Source organism: Corvus kubaryi, unplaced genomic scaffold (assembly GCF_017639235.1).
Source record: "Corvus kubaryi isolate FWS band 111438036 unplaced genomic scaffold, C.kubaryi_AGA036_p1.0 split1-37296, whole genome shotgun sequence".
NCBI classification, from domain to species: Eukaryota; Metazoa; Chordata; class Aves; order Passeriformes; family Corvidae; genus Corvus; species Corvus kubaryi.
Window position 1 is genome coordinate 11934424 of NW_024582075.1, and position 21862 is coordinate 11956285.

General features: G+C 35.4%; 1 protein-coding gene across 1 annotated transcript in view; it reads right to left on the reverse strand.

The window, feature by feature from the left end:
* The window catches only part of CNTLN (centlein), a 179762-nt gene that overhangs the window by 44389 nt on the left and 113511 nt on the right, over positions 1–21862 (reverse strand). The window contains 3 exon segments of the mRNA XM_042013181.1: positions 14498–14723; positions 15345–15432; positions 19237–19391. Coding sequence (XP_041869115.1) covers positions 14498–14723; positions 15345–15432; positions 19237–19391 — 469 coding nt within the window.

Genomic DNA, 21862 nt, shown 5'->3' on the forward strand with positions numbered 1-21862 from the left:
CTGAGAGGTATGAGAAAGTTGACGACAGACATTGTGGTGAGGATGCAAAGACAGGAATATTTTTCAAAATAATGAACTGCATTTAAAAATTACCACTAAAATGTACTTCATATAAATTAAACTGGTAATTCATCCCTGGATTCTTGTAAATGAGCCCCCACAGTCTTATCTTTAATTTGTAATTTATGTTATCATTGGAACTCTTTCTAAAATTACAGGCATAAATGAACAGTTTAGAGTAAAATACTCTTTATATTACTATATTACTTATATACTATTTATATTTATTTAATATCTGAAGAGACCATCACAAGAGAAAGCCATGTTTTCAGTCTAATGTGTAAAGTGAAATATACTTTCCCTTTATCACGATTATCATCAACATTATGACTCACTTGGGCAATTTATTATTTTCACATACATGAACAGTTTGAGGACAACACTACAGTTCTAAATCCCAGCTTGAACCAGACCTACAGCTGCTGCTCCTTAGGAGTTCCCTCATTCTCTTCTGCTTGCTTTACCAAGGTAAGAGCATAGACAAAATCACCCATTTTGTGTACATAATACCCTAAATTGTGTACACAATACCCAAAAGACCACAGGACAACCTTTCAACCAAAAATAAAGAGAACACTGTGCACAGTTCAACCACCAAAGAGTAGATGTTTTCCCAGTGCCTGTGAATCTTGTGAGATGTGCTATGGCTATGGCTATGGCTAGTCATACAGTCTCCACTGCTGAGAAAGGAAGGAACTGAGGTTCTTGGCACATTAGGCATCAAGAGTAGAGTGGAATGATGCAAAATAAACCTGAACATGACACAAGCTATGGGAACAGTCCATGACTCCCTCATTAACTCCCAATTAAACCTTAGGAGAGCAAATCAGACTGTGCAAAACATTAGTAAGAAAGCATAAATAGTCTTCTACCTCCTCTAGCAGTTACGGAGTCCATGAGGCTCAGGGACTTCAGGCAAACCAGCATCTTGTCAAAACCACAAAATTCTTCCCTTGGGTTACAAGGACAGTAAGAGTGTCTGACTTTGGTAGGGATGCCATAGTATCCTAGGAATCAGCACTGATTGTCTGAAACAATGGGGAGTCTAAGGCAGAGAATAACTAAGACAATCCCAAAGAGGAAAAGCTGTAGATAAATATTTTTAAAAAGGAATCTCAGGTGTAGTTCCCTTGTCTCAGAAGTGTCTTAGTTGTAACACTTACTTTTTCTACTGTTGTTGAAGATGCCTTGGTTCTTGACTCCCATTCCTTTATGCCTACAAAGTCCAACCCCGCCCCCCCCCAAAACAAAAAAAAAAAAAACCAGCAACAAAAACTTTAAGAAGGTTCGTGCATCATCCTTGGTGAAGTGATAAGAATGGCTTGTACTCCTGGCTATGGATGTATGTTTTGAAGTTTCTTCCTATAGCGGAAGGGAGTAGCCAGGACAACAGAGCAACAACATTAACATTGAACACATAAGCTTAAACAGAGGATTGTGAGAGTAAGAAACTTGGAGTAAGATGCAAGCTGTAACAAAAGTGCCAATTTCCTTTGTGCAATATAATCCAGACAAAGAAATCTCACTGTGACAGGTAAGAAAATAGGGTCAAACAGGAAACTCATGCTTTGCAGACCTATCAATGTTGAACTGGTGATGGTGACCATTCCTCTTCTGAAATCCAGAGGAGTCCAAAAGAACTCCTGTTCCCAAAGGACAAGATGTGGGAGCTGTTATGGTCCTCCTTTCTGATCACTGTTGAACCCTACTAGAAATCAAAGAGTAATAAAATGCATGGAGGAAAAGGAGAACTTGGAGTCCAAGGAGTAAGACTTTTCAAGAATTAGCTTCTAGATCCATGGTTCAAACTCTTCTCAATTACGAAATTTTTCCTGTGCTATCTTAACAAAAAGATCTTCCATTTGAGAATGAACGCAAATAAAAAACTAATTGCTAAACAAGAAAGTGATGTCAAGAATACATTAAACATAGCACACGGACCAAACAGTATAAGCAAATTATTCCTGAAAACTTTGGTATAAATGCAGAGAAGATTCTCCTGGCAGCCTTCTTCCATGTCCTCAGAGAGAAAATTTGCATTATCTATGAGTGGTCCTTCTTGAAAAATTAAATCCATTCTCTTTAAAGGATATGGAAGCACAAACTGACCACTAATTTTAAATAGTCTTCAATGTGTGGAAAGGTGCGTGTTGCACTCCTTCAGTCTTTACCATTAATCTGTTATTCTTTTATAGATTTCATTAATTACACAACTTCAATCTTTCCTCACTGTTGTTATGTTCAAAACTAACTAAAATTCTTGTTCCTTTCTTCCAGTATGTGTTTTGTGTATGGTGCCAAACCAAGGTGAAATATTACAAAGAGTGCCTTGGCATTGCTAAGTAGAAAAAGAAATATCCTCTGTGAAATTCTCTGTAAAAAATGCCTGACAAGCTAGCAATGGTTCTGCTATGAAGAGCAGTAGTTTGACAAGCTGGTGGCCTTCATGCTATGAAGTACCATCTTTGTGTTCCTAAGAAACACACACTGGTATTTGTTCCGCCTGTGGATCTTTGCAAAATAAACACGCATATCCACAAGACAAAATAAATCCCACACACCAAAACAAAATCTCAAGCAAACAAAAAAGCCATGACCCAATCCAAAAACCAACCACTATTTTGACTTTTCCCACAACTTACTGAGTTTTACCTTATGGTGGATGTCACATACGGTAATCTTGTAAAGGGAGGGATAACATGTAAAAATTAAGGCTTCATATATGCAAATACTTTTTTCATGACCAACAACAACAACTTCTCCCCTCTAGGTTTACTCTTTATGTACAAATGTTGGAAGAACATTTGAAAAAGTAGATATCAAGAACACTTCTGTGGTCATTCACAAGCGGTGTTTCAATTAAATCTTGATTTTGTCTTGTGGGATTCAAACTACAGAAATTATTTTAGAAAAATAAAAGAAAATCCTTGCTAGCTTTGGAAAAAAAATACCAAGACAGCCTAACTGAGAACTTTCACTTCAATAAAACCTGCTTCTTTTTACTTTAACTAATAACTGATTTTTAAAACAAATAGGAGGAGATATTTTAAAAGATTCAAATGTTTAAAATTGAAAAATGTTTGCAAATATGTATTTTTTTTTCCCTTTTCCTTCATGGCTAACTTTGAAATTGTTAATATTATAACTGATTTAGAAAGAAAAAATGAAAATTAAGAATTGCAGCTTTTTGTGCCTTTTTTATACCTGAAAAGAATTTTTTAAACTGAAACACCACCTATAAAAATGTCTGGAAAATTGACACTTGACCCTTTACAAATATAGAAACATGGAAGTTTGGGATTTTGTTATATACCTTAGCTTTACCTAGCACTTTTTAAATGACCTGCTTTTGATACTAGTAAAAAATGTGCAGCCTTTCTCAATCATATTTATAAAGAAAGAAAATGCATAATTATCAATATTACCACAGTTTTATCTGTGGAGACTGTCACACATCCTTTCCGACCACTGTTACTTAATGAGATCTTACTGACAAACATTAATTGACACATATCTCTACCTGCAAAAATAAAGCAAGGGAAGTTAAATTTCTTTAGAAAATTTAAGCAGAGTCTCCTGCTTGTAGCTGTACAGGAATCACCCATTTGCTACAAAGAAAACAAAAATTACACACTTGCAATGCTTAGATCACTTTTACTAACTTTAAATCTTGTTTTCCCTAGTGATTTGAAAACCAGCAGTATGACTACACTGTACAGGGTGTTCCTAGTGATAATCATACTTTCTTCAACACCTAATACAAAACACAGACATTGTTTTAACAAATATAACTTGGCTGACCTAGAAGATGGGATGAAGGAATAAGAGAGTCACGTCCAATTCCTCATGGATTCTCAGCTTGAATCCTGGATTTTGCACAGTTTACCTTACGAACATGATCTGAGTGACATTTCACAAATTCCTGGATAAATGTTGCTACACTCTGCCAGCAGAGAGACTGGCTGTGTCATGCACAGATCAATAATAGCACTGTGTTTCATCAGCCTCAAAATCAAAAGTGCTTCATCTGGCAAAAGCCATGGCCCTTGAGGATCTGACATATATAAAATGAATACTGTACACATGATGTCTACTACAAAAACTGCTAGTGTAAAGACAAGTCTAGAGCCAAAAAGCTGAGTATATGTAAATAGGAAAATATGTATTTTTATATATAAAGAAGTTTTAAACTCCATTTTATGAAGAGTGTCACAAATACCACAAAGAAGCAACTGAAAAACAGAAATGAAACAAAACTTTTATGACACCTGGAAGAAATATAAAAACACAGGAAAATTCAATATTCACAATCTTTGCAGGAATTCTCAAGAAAACAAAAGGACATTTTGAACTGTACACAGTAATATCTAACAGTGGGCTGCAATAAAATGCACTCTAAGCTATACATAATGCCTCCTTATCAAAATTATGTTCATTGAAAATCTTCTTTTATTTTATTCAGAGTAACTACTCAAAGTAGAAGTCTTGAGACCGTCAGTCATCATATACTATTATCATATACTATCATCAGTCCTCAATATAGGTTTTCCTAAAGAAACAACAGAAATTTATGTCTCCTACCACTTAGACTTCCTCGTATCTAACAAAATCTTTTGGTGACAGAGCTTGTAAAATATTCAAATAAGTGCAGCACTTGTAGAATTTTAATTGAAGTTACTTTTTATTATAATGCTTCTCCTTCATTTTTCTCATAGTAAATTTAGTTTTATTATTTTTTTCTGCCAAAGTTTTTATTGCAAACAATACATTGAAAAGTAAGTATTTTTATTCTTTTGAAACCAAGCCTTTAACAAAATATCTCGAGTACTTTATCAAGATTTTGACTCAAAAAAAAGATATTAAACTATCTCTATGCCCCCAACTAAAACAAAAAGCTTTTTTCTTAAAAAATGTCATGACTAACTCACTAAAAACATGTTTCCTTATGCTCAATCCTCCAGGTAGAATATGAAATAAATATTTAAAAAATCATAATTTATCTTTTGTTTTCTGCATTTTTCATACCAAGTTATATACTACCTAAATTAAATAGCTTTAATCTTCTCTCAGATCTGCAATCAGCAACATTTAAAGGGTTTTACAAGACTAACATTTCTGTGTACATGATACACAAAAGCCGTTTTTCCTTCTCTGCATATCTTCTGCTTAAGACCAATGCTCTTTAAATGCTCCTGTTACACACCATAGAACAGGCATTTCCTTTGGGTTACTTCCTTCATTTCAACATCCATCTTCCCTGTGCCATGGCTTTATATATGTATGCCTTCAGTGGTGATGGCTTCTTCCTCTGGCTCAGAATTTCTCTTCCTTATAACCTGACATTTGAACGTTAGTATAGCACTCCTGCTTGGATTCAGGTAGATCCTTAAAAACAAGTGGTTTGATTTATCTTAAATTTATCATCCATCTCTTTTCCACAGCATTAAACTCATTTTAGCATTAATTACAAAAATACTGTTGCCCAGCTGAGCTCTAGGATGTAAATGCAACTCTTCCATCAGTTCTTCAGGTGAGTGAACAATGTTACTGAAGTTGAGAATTTACTTTCCTGTTCATACCTCCCATTAATTCAGCTCATGCCATCAAACAAATCCTCTCTCTTCCTGTTTCTTTTTCATGCATCCTACAGACCCAATATTTTTTTTATTCCTTTAAGAAAGAATCTACCCACTGCTAACCACAAGCAGCTGATTTCTCTCTAAGTCTTCCTTTTTAGATTAGTTGGCCAATATCATGGCATTTGTCTGACTCCAACTGGCAATGGACAGTTACAGTCACCTAAAAATTACAGATCTCATATCTGGTATGTTTCTATCTTCGGTATTTTTTCAATCTTCCTTTGCTAGACAGAAGTCTCTACAAGATTTCTTTTTCTTAGATATTTAAACTTGAGTTACCTGTTAATCTGCTCTCTGAAAACCTTACATTGTTCTCTGGAACAAGGTATTTTCAGATCCTCCTCCTAAGTCTTCAAATGTTTTCCTTCCTTTAATTTCTTTCTTGGATTCTGTGTATTGGAACTATACACATTATTCTAGACCAGTCAAATTACACCAGTGAAAGAAAACATAATCTTTCTGCTCCTCTTGTACAGACTCCAGTTTCTATATTCGAGGATAGTATTTTTTAAAATGGCAACGGGAGGTCATGCTCAGCATTACCTCCAAGGACTCTCATTTTTCTTTAGAGACCCTGGTTCCCAGGAGACAGGCATTCAGCCTCACTCAACATGAAACTCGAGCAATGTATTGGTTTTCATTATGATGTAATGATTTGCTCATTAAAAACACTGTGAGATCATAATGATCCATACTTTTCAATCAGACTCTGGTGGATGATTGAAAGCTTAAGAGTAGTTGTCAATGACTGAAGATATCCTATCGCACTGGCTTGGATTTTTTACGTTGCCACTAATTTTTAAAAAACGATTGAAAGATTTTACTTTTAAAACAAACAGCAAAAAGTCATTTATTTCATAGTCTATCCAGATAGAATAGATATGTAAGGTGTAAACCATTATCTTGGTGAAAAAATAATGTTATCATTCATGTGAGGGATCAACTGAAAAATTAATTTCATGGTACGTGAGATTCTGAGCTAGTGAAAATGATTAAGTGGTACTTATATGCATCAATTTAACCTTAAAGCATGAATTGAGACATTGAGTCTACACTGTGTTCCATGTAGCAGTGCTTAGCTCCAATCCAAATACTAAGTAAAACCAAGTATGATGAAGACAATTTTAGAAATTTTATTTCATATTTACATTTCAATAAGCAATGACTGTTGCACAGAGCCACATAACAAAAATGACTGAATGTGCTTACCAAACTTCTGATACTTCCAAGTCATGGAGCTATTTTTTCTAATCCCATGACCCTACTCATCCAACTTAAAAAATGCAACTCTTCAAATAAAGAACTGTCTCTTACCAATTCCCCTAGTCCCCTAGTATGTACTTGCTAACCATACTAAGCACTCTCCTCCACCAATCTTATGTTCCATATCTTCACAATGAGAAGAATTTATTTACCAGACTAGGACAGGAGCAAAGGAAAGAAGAAGTAAGGCAGAAGATTCCATTACGAGAGTGCAGGAGAATCAACTCACTTAAAGTTCACAATACAAAATTATCTCTCCAATTTCTCATGAGTCTTGAAAACTTTTCCAAAGAACATAATCAGGAAAACATTTATCTAGGCTGGGAAAGAGAGAAAAGAGTGACTGTTAGGTAAAAATCAATCACAAAAGCCCAGCAAAGAGAATTGAAACTTCCAAGGGAGGATATATGGCTGATGGAAACCCAAAGCAGTTATTTCTTGCGTGTTATATCACAGTCTATCAGAATACTAAATCACACAATATTAAAAAAAAAAATGCAGCTACATCCTCTATTGTTGCTCCTTCTCCAGAAGATGAAAACAAAAAGGAACCTCTCACTATAGAGAGATCTATAGGCAAGATTAGAGCAAATAAAAATTTTACCACAATAAGTAGGATGTCTTGACATTTCCATGAACTCAGTGGAAATAAGCACATGCATAAAGGGTTTAGTAACTTCCAGAGTTAATAGTAGTAGTTACTAATAATGAATAATTCATGGACCGCTCTGGTGAACAAGCCTAAGAGTACCGGTCCAATTCCAACGCAAACCGGTTTTCTGCGACAATCTGTAAGAAAATCTAATATGCCAGATCTGAAATGTAATCTCTTGGCAACATATGAATTCCCAAATCAGTGAACTTCTTTGTGTGAGATTAAATGGTGAATAAATATCCTCTGACAAAACCATATATTATCCATAGAACTTTACATAGTAGAGAAGGTTCAAGAATCCAGTGTAGCTTTATGCTTAACTTTCATTAATGTGCAGGTCACAGTGAATTCAATGAAGACACTCCCCTGAACACAAAAGGAAATCCTATTATGATAGTATATGTTGAGCTTTTCCAGGTCTCAAGTGGTATCTTATTCAGGAAAATTTTTACAGGAAAAAAACGAAAATTGAGTTCTCTTTTGGTTCATGGTGTTTTTTCCAATAGTAAGATAAGAGTCAATACAAAGGAAAGTTTGATCAAATCACAGGGAAGGTGAAGAAAAATAGCTCATATCACATGACATTAAAAACATAAAAATTACAGGATTGTATCTTCTGGATTTCATTTCAATACGCATACAAGTATGTTGTATCATCTAAATGACTGTTCCATTACTATATTAAACTATTGGATATAAATATATTAGATATATTTACAGATATGTGTACAACCTCTGTTTGTAACATTACAATAACATGCTAATTCTTTTGATACAGGTTCTTTCTTCTAATATAGAAGAATGCTTTTTAGGATTTCTACATGATACAGCAATATAAATTGTTTTTATTGTAAGCTTATTCTCTGAACTTCACATAGTTTTCACAAATTTTAATTCATATTATGTTTTTCTAGAATTTACCTATCTTTAAGTTATTTCATTTTGACAGGAGTATAAGTCTAGCAGTCCTAGTTCATGCCAACTGTTCTTTTTAATTTATGAATGAGACTCATTCCCTACATGCAAAGTACTTCAAATGCTGTTCATCAATAATGCAACATGTCTATTGTCATTTTTCTTCAAAGATCAACATAAATTGTAAAAAGTATTTTGCTTTATTTTTGTTCGGTAGTGACAACACAGTTTCAGGATAAATATATTTTACATATAGTTCTGTTAACAAAACAGACTTCAGGATGCTGTAAGTATTTGATGCAGCAAAATATCAAAATAATTAAAAAATTTTGGTGTAGATGCATTTTAAAAAATCAGTTACTCTCATTTTTACCCTTGGCAATTCCTTATTTTATTTCCAAGTCAACTTAAGAAGCAATGCTGACTCAGTGGTTAGAGGAAGTATTAGAGATTTCCCTATTTAGTAACCATAGAGTTTGAGCAAACATATTTGACTAGCTGACTGTTTCTTTCCAGGCAGAATTTTGGAGTAGGACTTGAAAAAGGTGAATTCTAATCTCAGAGAGTCACAGAGCATTTTCTGTCTCTGTTCCCAGCCTTTATGTGACTGCATACTCTGATTTTCAATTTATCTGGTTCAGCAAAGCTTTAATAAAACTGCAACAGACCAGAACCTATTATTTTCAATATTGTCAATTCAAAGCCTTCAAAAATTACAAGTACGGCCCAGAAATTAAAATTAAATTCAAAAAAATTGAGGTTTGAAGTAAATCACAGACAATTTTTCCTGCCTGCAGATAATGGCACTGCTCAGGTCTGGAACAACACAGTGAGTCTTTCTTTCAAGAACACATAGACTGGGCGTGTGTTTCGAGCTTTTAATTATATACTGCGCCTGCAAAGAGATCTTTTCAAGACAAATATAAACAAGGGTAAAAGCAGTGTGACATCAGAAGTAAAAAAACAGAATTTCTCAATCAAATTTTGAGAAAACATCAGTCTCATCAGTTCAATTATTAGATAAACCTCTGCTGTCTTAGACTGCATTTGCAAACTCTGGAAAGGGCAGCAGTATATCCTGGTTTACCACAGGTTTATTCCTTCTGGTTTACCTTTCCATTTCAGCTGCATTTTAAGAAAAAGTAGAATAGAAAATTTGCTGGTTTGATTTTTAAATATTTTTGAGAAATCTTCTTTACTTCTTTTTGAGTACTGCGTCCAAAGATTACAGTTCTTGTAAACTAACCTAAACTACTCTTACTAAAAGTAGTTAGGAAAGATTATCTATACGCTTCTATAGAAGAGGGGATAAATCACGATTCTCCTCACATGCTTGGGAACAGACTTTTCCTAAACAGCTTCACAGAATTCTTTGGTTGTTCCATTACAATCTGTGCCAAAGGTGGACAGCTGCAGAAATGATTTTGCATCAGGTTTGGCAAAGTGCTAAAGACGACATATACAGGGTTTTTATTTTTAAGATACATACAAGTAAGAGGTTCCAGGCTGAACTTTGCCCTGTAAGAATGGAAAGGAACATTGTTTAACAGAGCAGAAGCAATTTGAATTCTTATTAGATTATTTTTTACCTATTAAAATATGAAGTCATTATTAGCTTCTCTACTTTGACTTTCTTTTACTACTTATATATATGAAAGTCAGAATTCCTGCATATGCTACTGACGTAGTAGTAACTTCTTGCTAGGTTTATTTGAATAAATTACTATTTATGTTTAACTTGAAGTCTTGCAAATTTCAATTATTCTAAAACATTTAATAAAATTTTATCATTCAGATCTCCTGTAGGTATCATTAACATTATCATACACAATGAGAAATATCTTTTCATGCTACTAGAGAAAGAAGAAAACCCAACACTTAATTTAGAAGATGTGACACTAAATGTAGAATCTCTTATGAACTTAATAAAAATGCACAAATGCCCTGGAGTACATCCATGTAAGAGATTTCAAACACATAAACCCAGGACATGGATCAAAGTGTTTTGACAGGAAACAACCGGAACAATCTACAAGCATTTCTAACTGGACAATGTTTATCTAGAAAGCCCACAAACCTGTCCAAGTAATTACACATTTGCTGGAATGAACAAAATGTGAGGAAGTTTCAAAAGCAGTTCTAGCTACCGCAGGATAATTACAAATAGCATTCAGTTTACAATTTCAAATTTATTCATAAAATTTACTTCAAGGAAACCACAACCATACAAAAATTGTTATATAAATAGCAATACATCTTTAAAGAGTGAAAAACCCTTCATGAAAACCAGAGTCTAAGTGAGATCTTTGCATAAATAATAGTTCTGTCAATAATTTCCAATGCATCTAAATTTGTCATCAGTTTCTTCTTTGTTTCAGTGTAATTGAATAATGCTAAATTGGCTGACTTACTTATATTTGGGTACCATAAGAGGAGTGAAGCTGTGATGCTGGTTTTGCAGATGCAACACTGAATTCTGGCCTGTCCTTTAATACACTGAGCAATAAAAAATAGTCAAGAGAATATGTAAAGAAAGCCACAACCTTTAAAGAATAAAAGGCTTTCTTTAGCACTTTACTTTTCTGCTTTCCATGCTCACACTTTTCAATGCTTGAGATAATCTATTAGATAAACAAACTATGAGCTCAGGGGGAAAAAGTTCCCTTAAAATTCAAAGAAAAGTGAAAATCAAATAGCTAAAATAAAGTTTGGAGGTATGTTTAAAATGCTGTCAGAAAAAAAGTGTCGTTTGGGTCACAGTTAAAATATGCTTCTAAAAAAAATTAAAAGCTTCCCAATTCAGCAGAAGTGTATATATCTGCAGGAATGCATCTGAAAAAAACTTTACTTAAACATTCACATTATCTGCATTTGACAGGTTGACTTGTTCTTATTCTGAGATTCAAATTTCCTGCTGAAGTAGACTTACACAGGCACTTTGCAAATGCCCATAGTATTCCACAAAGCAATGCAGCTTTCCTGTGATATCACCTGAGAAACACTGGAGAACTGGAGATGCAAAAGTATGGTACATTTCAGCAGTGGGCCTTTGAATAGCCTTGACATGAATAAGAGAAGCACTAGTGACTTAACCTGCTTATGATTTTAATTTCTTATTCAATATACTTTGTCTGGATTTTTGCCACAAGAATGACACTGCATAAAATTATTATTACTGTGTTGTAAGCAATAAATACACTCCTCTTATAAGCACTTAATGGTAGAAATTAGTAGAGAAGGGGACTAAACCTTAGAAAAAAGATCCTGAACTTTTACAACCACTTCTTTCAAATGCTTTTCTTAGAAACTAAGAAAATGCTAAATACCATTGCTTCTGCATTAAGTATCTGCTCCAGCTGTGATTTCTATACACCAATAACAAAATGTAACTACTGTACTTCTGTACAGATGGTCTTGACTCAGTGTTAATGTGAATCCTTAGAGAATGCAAGTGTTGATTCTCATATGTGCAGTCACTTCACAGACATTTTTTTAAATATACAAGGAATTGCTTTTGCAGAAATGAAACAAAGATATCTACATTACTGCAAAGAATTTATATGGCCAAACAAAACTAGAACTTAAATCCAGAATTCTGAACTCTTAAGAGCACACAAATATACACCTACATACATGTCTGTGTGGATCTTCAAGAAAAATACACAAAACCATGCATGAATATATATTCTGAAAATCAACAGATGCCAGACAGTCCTTAGGTTGCATGAACTGTAAAATCTGTCTCAAAATGAACATCTGGAACATTTAAATCTTAAATCTAGAGTCGATCTTCTAGATTCCCTGGGGACTATAACAAAGGACTGACTGCACAAACATCTGTCCTTGTCTGCTAAAGGATTTATTTTCTTAGATAAATTCAGACAAAATGGCATCTTGTCCAAGCCATTATGTTAATGTTTACAGTTGCTAGACTGCTAAACTTACCTTAGCCTAGGATCAAAATATTTAATACACGTTTACTCAGAACTTTATGGTTATGGCAGTTAATAGAAGTTTATTTTTGGATATTAGTAATTTTGGCACTCTTTAAGTATTTAAGATTACCCCAAATCCAGAGATTGTGTCAATCTTTTATTTTTTCATGATTTGACTGCTTGTTTTTCACCTTCTACCTCTCGAGAAAATTCTAAAATCTAAAGTAACAAAAGTATTAACAAAAAACTTAACAAAGATTATTTCCCTTGCAGTATCTTAAAAGTTCACTTCTAGATAGTATTTCTTACAAAAAAACCCCATACAAGTCCCACACACAAACACGTGTTTTACAACCATTTGATCTGTCTGAATCAGGGTTCTCTCTCTAAAACATGAGTCTACCCTGCAGTGACTGTGTAGGTTCTTTACCTCCTTAATTTTCACCTGGCAAGTAGCCCAAGCCTCTGCTTTAAATTTCCCACTTGGTAGCACTAGTATGGCACCTGAAGAGTAATTAGTTGTAAGAAAGGGAATTTGAATTGTTTGCTGAGAAGGAAAAAAATGTGCATGCCTAATAAAGATTTTTTCCTTGAGTACCTGCAACACCATTTATTTATTTTTGCTTAGAATGCACCACGCTTTAAATAGACTAGTGACCATTTTTTTTTTAAAACCTTCCAGAAAAACTGAGTGATAGAAAACCAGTTTAGTTTTAAAGCCATGCTGTTTTCATTTTAGTCAGTCTTTTCCATTACACCCGCTCTTCCGTTACACAAATTTTGTCCCCTCTGCCTTTTCTTTTTTTTTAACCAGTTCCCTGATAACAGCTTTTTCTATTTAATTTCTCACATTGCTCTTCTATGGACACCTAAGGAGTAGTCTTCTAGGAAGGCAAATCATGAAGATGTCTCAGAAATCAGAACATTTTAGCTAAATTACACACATAGTTCCCTGTGAAGTTTATACTGTCCATGAAACTTTGTATTATGATACTATTTGTAAGATAGGCAGATCTCCACTGGTTCCAATGACCTTGGAAACACTTTTTGAACAATTCATTACACATATATAGTTATGCAAAATGAGTAACAGAAATGAAGTTTTCCCTCCTCCAGAAATTAGCAGTTCCCTAGCCCTAAGAAAGTGAAAAGTGCTGCTCCTGATACTGCTTCTGCCTTCTGTGCAGACAAAAACACAGAGAAGTTTAAGGGGGAGGGGATTTGATTTCTTTTTTAATGTCTGCCTCCTTCCAGCAAGTCCATCTGTTGTAGCACTATAATTCTGGAAGCAGGATATGTGTGTGACCAACAGGAGACAATTACTGCATAAGTGTTTGTTGATTCAGCTCTATAAAGGGCAGGCCAATCACTACAGTATGAACAGAAAAGAATTCCAGCTGAGGAGCTGCATATAGATTAACACAAAATACATATATACATGAGAATGGGGAAAACCAGAAAGGAGTAATAGCATGGAAAAGGATTAAGTAGGAATGAAGACTGAAGCAGAGAAGAAAGTTGGTGTCCTTGGGCTGTTAACTAAATACTTTTACTAATCTCTATTTCCATAAACTTTGTTCTTTTGCTTTTCACCTTAACAGAGAAAGATGGGATTAAATAGATATGAAACTCGTCTGAGCTCCCTTTGGAAGAAAACTCCAGTTGTCTTGGGGTGTAAAGAGACAGTGTCTGTTCTTCACAGAAGAACAGATGCTAGTTCTGGGCTAATCAGATTACCAGGAAAGTTTGCAGACTACAGGCTAAAAGTGAAACTTACCTTACTCATTTGAACACATGTAAAATATCAGCATGAAGGCCATTTACGGAAGGATAAATGAATGGGGTCGACACACTAACCTCAGTATCATTTGTACATAATAACTGGCTCACATAAAGCATGGTAATATAAAATATTTCATAATTTTGACAATAATAAATTAAAATCCAGAAATTAGTGTTACCAAAAATTCACAGAACTGCAATAGCATTAAGGTGAACATTGTAAGACACTATAATGAAAAGTACTTTACCTCTATGGTCAGTTTACTAGTGTGAAGTGTCTGATCAGCCAAATGTAGCTGATTTGTTAACTTTTCATTGGTTTCTTTAATCTTTTTCATGGAAGCCACTGCTGACTTTTTTTCACTCTGTAAAACAGCTATCTGCTTCTGCAGTGATTTAATTTTTTCCTGCAGTAGAGCAACAGAGTAGGCTGGTTTCTGGACAGTGGTATTTCTCCCTTTTGCTCTGTTCACTGAACATAAAATGGCATGTTACTAAATGGACAAAATCATCATAAGGAACATGATTTATGATTTTTTTTTGGCCCTTCACAAATCTCTAAAATATTTCTCAGTAAGCAAACTGGTAAATTAACAGTTGACCCATAAAAACATAAAATGTATAAAAACAGTCAACCTGTAGGCACTCCACGTTGTGCTTTTTCTGAAGTGCCAACACTACAAAATCAATACAGACTTGGAAGTTAAATGTGTCTTGAGTTTCTGATCAATATTACCAAAAATAAAGGCTTCAGTGTCTTGTTACAAAATACATTTAATTTGTTGCATTGGCTGTGTTGGCTTCAAGGGGCAAACATGAACAAAAGGTAATAAAACACCTCATATCAGTCAGTAGATTCACTAGGTGGGACTCAGTAAAAACTTACTTTAACTGCGTGAAAAGATGCTGTTTGACAGTCACTTATATGCGAATTCCACCTTAAAATGATGAGCTAAATATTTGAAAATACACATACAAATTCAAACAAGCAAATCTTGCAACAGCATATCAGTGGGTTGGTGTAATATCGAAGAGGTTTTAGTAGGCAGGAATGCTTTATCAATCTTACTTATGAAATATATAATATTCATATCTTTGCTTAGAATTGATGGATAAGATGGTATGGGATAGCAGATCCTCCTCTTGGAATGTAATTTTTCTAGGTCTTTAATCTGTTAATGGCACCAATAAAAACCAGAAGTAAAAAGCAAGCCACTCTTCATTGTGGCACACCAGCCACAATAGTGCAAGTTTTTGCAGTTTGAATTGAAAGAACAAAAATTACTTCAAATAATACATAAATTCCAATTAATTTTAATTTGAAAATCATTCTCACAACATCATCCAAAAAAGAGTAAAAATTTCTGCCTTTCACATCAAATGTAAAAGAAATAATGAATGGTTATAGGTGATTCATGGCCTTTTCCAAATAATCTCAGAGAAAAATGAAGTATCTGTTAATACATACTTTACTTGCTTAGATAAAGCATGAATTTACTAGTAGGGAAAAAAGATGGTCTGTATTACTTGAAAGTCTATAGCATCCTATTCTTCAAGATATTTAAGTGAAACTAAAAAGGAATAGCAGTCTCATTAGTTCAAAAAGAGGAAGACCAGATTAGACACTGAGCTGTAACTAGAAGATGCATACATCTATATGAACATGCAAGAGAAGATCCCTGTGTTTGACCGGGGTTTAACAGAAGTCTGCTGAGTGCCTTTTAAATATGCGATTTGAAAAACCAGCTGTTTCTAGAACCTATCAAATGTTCAATGACAGAAGCAGAAACTGAAGAAAAATGTTGTTTGCAATACATAAAAAAAAATGGCCAGAGTTTGGCATAGTCTAAAATCAAAGTACTAATTTCCTGGGTATTAAATGCTCAGTGTATTTTTAACCACTTTTGATCAGGAATTCTGCAGCATTTATCTAATTTTTAAAGTCTTCAGATTGCAATTTCTATGTCATATCATGCAACATATTCCTGGGAATATTCATATCTAAAATAGCTGCTACGCAAATTTAGAAGAGTAAAGAGCAACACATTCTCTACTAGCTGCACTGAACAAACTACTGACATTGCAGGATAACTCATTAATGAATTCTAGATTTGTACAATCACCATACAATTTGAAAGACCAAGAACTGAGCTCTCAGCAGATGACGAGCAAACAATCCACACCTGCAGCAAAAAGATGGAGATCTCCACTCTAGGCCACAGCTCTTAATAAATGTATGATTGTAAGAGTGTGCCCGTAACTCTGCTGATAGTGCACAGGGTATTATATATCCATACCACATGGGGAAAAACTGACCAAGTCCTTGTGTCATAAATTATCTCATCTCCAACCCCTCGCACAGCTCAAGACTTAGGAGATTTCTTCAGCCTCTCTTTGTATGAGAATACTGTGACTCAGCAGTAGGGTCCTTAAATCCTCTGGATGGATTTAAGAATTCTGTTAAAATTGGTGTTCCTAACTATTAATACTAAATGTTTGTGCAATAATATCTTCCACGCTCATAAACCATGTTTTCAGGTGCTTTTCCTGCAATAGGGGACTTCTGCTGAAGCATATTTAACGCTTAGGGCTCTCCAGACGCTTCCTGTGTATGCTTCAATTCCACCAGTCTGTTACAGATGTAATCAGAATATATCTATCTCCTCCACTAGGAGCAGAGAGTAAATACACGCCCTACAGGAATCGTAATGGATGTGCTACACTACCAATAAGAGAGGACAGTCTCCTGGATTCCCTGCCTTGTATGTCCTCACTCAGGAGCCGCAGGAGATTAACAGGAGGAGCACACTTGGTCAGATTTTCACATATATCATGTACACCTACTCATACTATGTATTGTTACCAACAAAGGGTTGCATAAGAATTTTCCCTTTTTTCAGTTTTTCTGACCAAAAAGTATTGATTAAATAACACAATCAAATATATTTAACAAGACCAGAGAGTTTGCATTTGCTCTAAAATTTTGGAAACTAAGAAAACACAATTTTTTTTAATACTCTGCTATATTCAGTATTACATATTTAAGTATTCAAAATACTGAATTTCAAACTAGTTATCTAAAAGCAGCAAGCTCTTCGGCGTTTCAGTATTCTATTTCTTGAACTAAGAAATAATAATATCTGCTTATGTTTTAAGTTCTGTGAAGTGATTTATTTGGACAAACACAGGAGGGAAAAAGTATTAGACACTGTTAAAAAGTCCAAGAATGAGTCATCTGTTACAGATTGTATGGAGCCTCTAAAGACCTGGGACAAAACCAGCTGGCCCTCTTCTCTGAGAAAACAGCACATAGATGTTAGCAATGAGACAAGCAGTTCAAATCCCAGACAATGAATTTAAATAGGCTAAGAAGAGGCTAAAAGCATACTTTTCTCAAGACAGAATCTCCTGGACACAGAGAGAGTCAAAAGTATCTTTCTAAGATGGAACAATTCGTCCAGTGCACAACAAACGAACTGAGAGATGTTTATGCTTGATTAGTCAGCACACCATTTGGCTAGAAGGGAGGGAGAGAGGGGTGTTGCTGTCTCCCTGTTATGGGTTAGGTCAGCCTGTTCTGTATAGCTCTTCTGACTGAGAGAAAGTTTAACGTGATGTCTGTGGCATTCTTTGTCTGCATTGTGAGACAGCACCACTAGCCTACAGCAGCTTTACATTTTTTAATCATCCAAATACGCTCCAAATACTTTTACAGATATATTTGGTTTGTATGGCCAGGTTTTGGTAGTGGGAAAAAAGTTAGCTTATGTGAAAAGCTGACAGAAGCTTCTTCCATGTCCAGCAAAGTCAATGCCAGCCAGCTCTAGCCAGACCTGCAACTAGCCAAGACTGCGCCAATTAAAAATGATAGCATCTCTGTGATAACATATTTAGGAAGGAAAAAAATGATTGTGCAGATGTAATTGTGGCCAGAGAAGAGCAGGGTGAGAATATGTGAGAGGAACAACTCTGCAGACACCAAGGTCAGAGCAGAAGGAGGGACAGGAGGTGCTCCAGGTGCTGGAGCTGGGATTCCCCTGCAGCCCATGGTGCAGACCATGGTGAAGCAGCTGTGCCCCTGCAGCCCATGGATGGAGGATCCATGAATGTAAAGATCCACCTGCAGCCCACAGAGGAGCCCCACACTGGAGCAGGTGGATGCCTGAGAGGAGGCTGTGACCCCATGGGAGGTCTGTGCTGCAGCAGGCTCCTGGCAGGGACCTGCAGACCTGTGGAGAGAGGAGCCCATGCTGGAGCAGGTTTCCTGGAAGGACTTGTGACCCCGTGGGGGACCTACACTGGAGCAGCCTGTCCTTGAAGGACTGCACCTCATGGAAGAGTGACCCACGTTGGAGCAGTCTGGGGAGGACTGATGCCCATGGGAGGGCTCACATTGGAGATGTTCATGGAGAACTGTCTCCCATGGGAGGGACCCCACACTGGAGAAGGGGAAGGACTCCCCTTCCTGAGCAGTGGGAGAAACAACATGTGATGAACGGACCATAACCCCCATTCCCTGTCTCCACACACTGCTGGGGGGAGAAGGTTGAGCAGGGAAGGAGGGGGGGGTGGGAATAAGGTGTTTTTAAGGTCTTATTTTATTTCTCATTATCCGGCTGTTAGTAAAAAATTAAATTTATATCTCTAATTCAAATTTGTTTTGCCCATGACAGTATTTGATGAGTGATCTCCCTCTATCCCTATCTCAAGCCATGAACCCTTCATTATATTTTCTCTACCCTGTCCAGCTGTGGAAGGGAGTGAACGAAAGGCTTTGGTGGATGCCTGGCATCCAGCCAGGGTTAATCCACAACAGCAGACTTATTGTTCAGAAAATATTCTAAAATATAATGCATCCACCCACTGAATATCTGGAAGCAGGCTTTCACTTTAATATCAAGAGTCAAATTAATTAAGAGTAGAACAGCAGTGCTAATATTAAACTACAAAACTCCACCCAGGAGAACAAAACAAATTCTATTATATACCTTTTTATTATATTGCTCATTTTTGACTTCTAAATGAACCACATTGCAGGGCTTTTTTTCTTCTTGTTTACTTCTGTCTGGCAGTGGATCAATGTCTTGCACTGACTTCATAATCACTGTTTCCAAACTTTCAGAAGTTGGTATTTCAGAGTCACTAAAGTAGCCCATGCCGGAAACAAAACAAATCAAGCTAAATATTAAATGTTCCACAGTCAATGCATAAGCACACAGAAATAAACACATGCAAGAAAGAAGGGAAACTAATATAAAATCCAAACAGTAAAGTGACTTATTCAACACATTTTACAAATACAATGAAGAAAAAAATCTATCTCTGAAATGTTTTTTTCAAGTTCTACTCTGCCAAACGCAATCTCGCTACAATGCAGGGAGGCCTGAGACTTCAGCTGCTTCTTAAAGGACAGCTTTTGTGACAATCCACAGAAGTGGAAAAAATGAAAAAATACTTGATTGTATTTCTAGTCTGTGAACGGGTTGTAAACTACTAAATTTCTACTTTCCTTCACTTTCACATTTTATACTAAAACAAGTAAATCCACAATACTTAAGAACACTTTTTTTCAATTGAGCTTTATTTGTAGTGTTGACTGAGACAAACTCAGAAAGTACACTTCAGAGGAAGCTTATTTAGCACCCCTTTGCAGTGCTTTTAAATTCTGTAAACTTGTTAATCCTTTCGCTGAGATTGCATGCTGTGCAGAGAAACTGGACCTGAAACTTTAAATCTTTTTCAAATTTTTCCTTAGAATTGCACTCAATGTGCTCTTAATTTCCAGTTTTTCACTGCCTTACCCCACATTATCATTACATTAAGGTAGAGAAGTCTGCCTTAAAACATGAAGTCTTGGATATATTCTTTTCTATAACATCAGCGGGTATTTATCATCATTTGTTTGAGCAGATTTGTGAAGGAATCCCTTGACAGAAGTCTATTTTGATTTGTTACTTTTTAAACCAAGGTATTTAAAATAGCATAACTGAGTTCAAATTAAGTTACACCATCATAAAAATCAATGGTTTAGAGATGCAGTCTATTTAAGCAGAGAAAAGCCCTCAAACTGACAAAAAGAATTCACACATAAACATGTTTATACTTTCCATAACCTGTCCTGACACTCTGGTATGTATTATTGACTGATGAGAACAGAAATCAATGCAATGGTTTAAAGGTGCTGCAGTACCACTGAGATATTTCTAACTATACACACATTTCCCCCACCTGCTTTCAAGGAATGTTCTATTTAGAAAATGGAAGGCTTGCATTTAGAAACTCAGAGACAGGTACTAGTGACAAAGAATGGTATTTATTAATAAGCAGAAGAGGAAACAAAATGAAGATATTTCCCTAACTTGATGAGAATGACACCTTGACAGTTCACTTTCAGAAATATTCACTGTTCTACGACAAGAATTCCCTAACCCAACATTTGTATAATTATTAAAGGTAGTATTTATGGCTAGCCACAAGTGAAGCTATGCAATTACTTTTCATTTCAAACTTAAAGTGGAATGACAATGTGCTTGCTCAATTTTGTTCTTAAAGAGAACAACATAGCAAATTAAATACTCACTAATTACAACATGCATACATGTTTCCATATGTGCAAACAGGTATGTTTTCTATTAAAATCAGATCTGCAATATTTAATTATACATAAAACCAACCAAAAACCAATAATGATAACAACTGACAAATAACACACTTCTTAATTTGTTTTCTCTCTCGAGACACTGTGTTCAGGAACCCTCTATTTTGCAGGGGGAGAAGCAGTAGAAGAGCTTCACATTGATTTGCTCCATATGACATATAAAGCCAGTATAAAGTCTATGAAGAAATTCCATTTTCTTTACTCTTCTCCCATGTTTCCTGTATTTTGGATACATACAGGCTTGAGAAATTTCTTTGCTTGTCTCTTAGAACGAAGCCTTGGAAGACAAGGTATGATAACCATTTACCTAGCCGCTAACTGCTGCCTCCTCAAGTATATGGGAACATAATACGGAGAAGCAAAAATTCTCTATGTTTATGAAGCTTGCCAGTGGAATTTTCAGAGAGCCTTTTGATTCATGACTGAGATTGTATGTGGTAACCATTACCTTTAAAGAACTGACTTTTTAACCATCATTCAATTAAAGTTGGTACAATGACTGCATAAAACATACATGAAATAATTAGTGTGGATGGTTCTTAATTTAAAGGATGTTAAACAGCTTGTAGACATCTGCTAGCAAGCTGAAATGGGTCATTCAAAATTTATCTAACTAAATTAAGGGGAAAAAATGTTTCTCCTCCCGGGTCGGCATGTCACAAGATAACTAAACTGACTTAGTAGGCTTGCCTGGGAATCCTTAGCTGTCAGTGGTGAATATGCAAAGGGCCAGCAAATTAAATCAACCTGCCAAACTGTCAATTTCAAGCCTCATGACTGCATGAAAATAGCATCACTAGAAGAAATCAAGCATTGCCTTCTTTTGGGTTTCCTGGCACCTATTCAAATACTCATGCAGTTGTGGCTAATTTCGCATGCAAATTTCAGTCAATAAGCTCAGAACAAGACCTCCCAAGATATTTCAAAGGATCTGACAGTATTTTTTTTGAATACC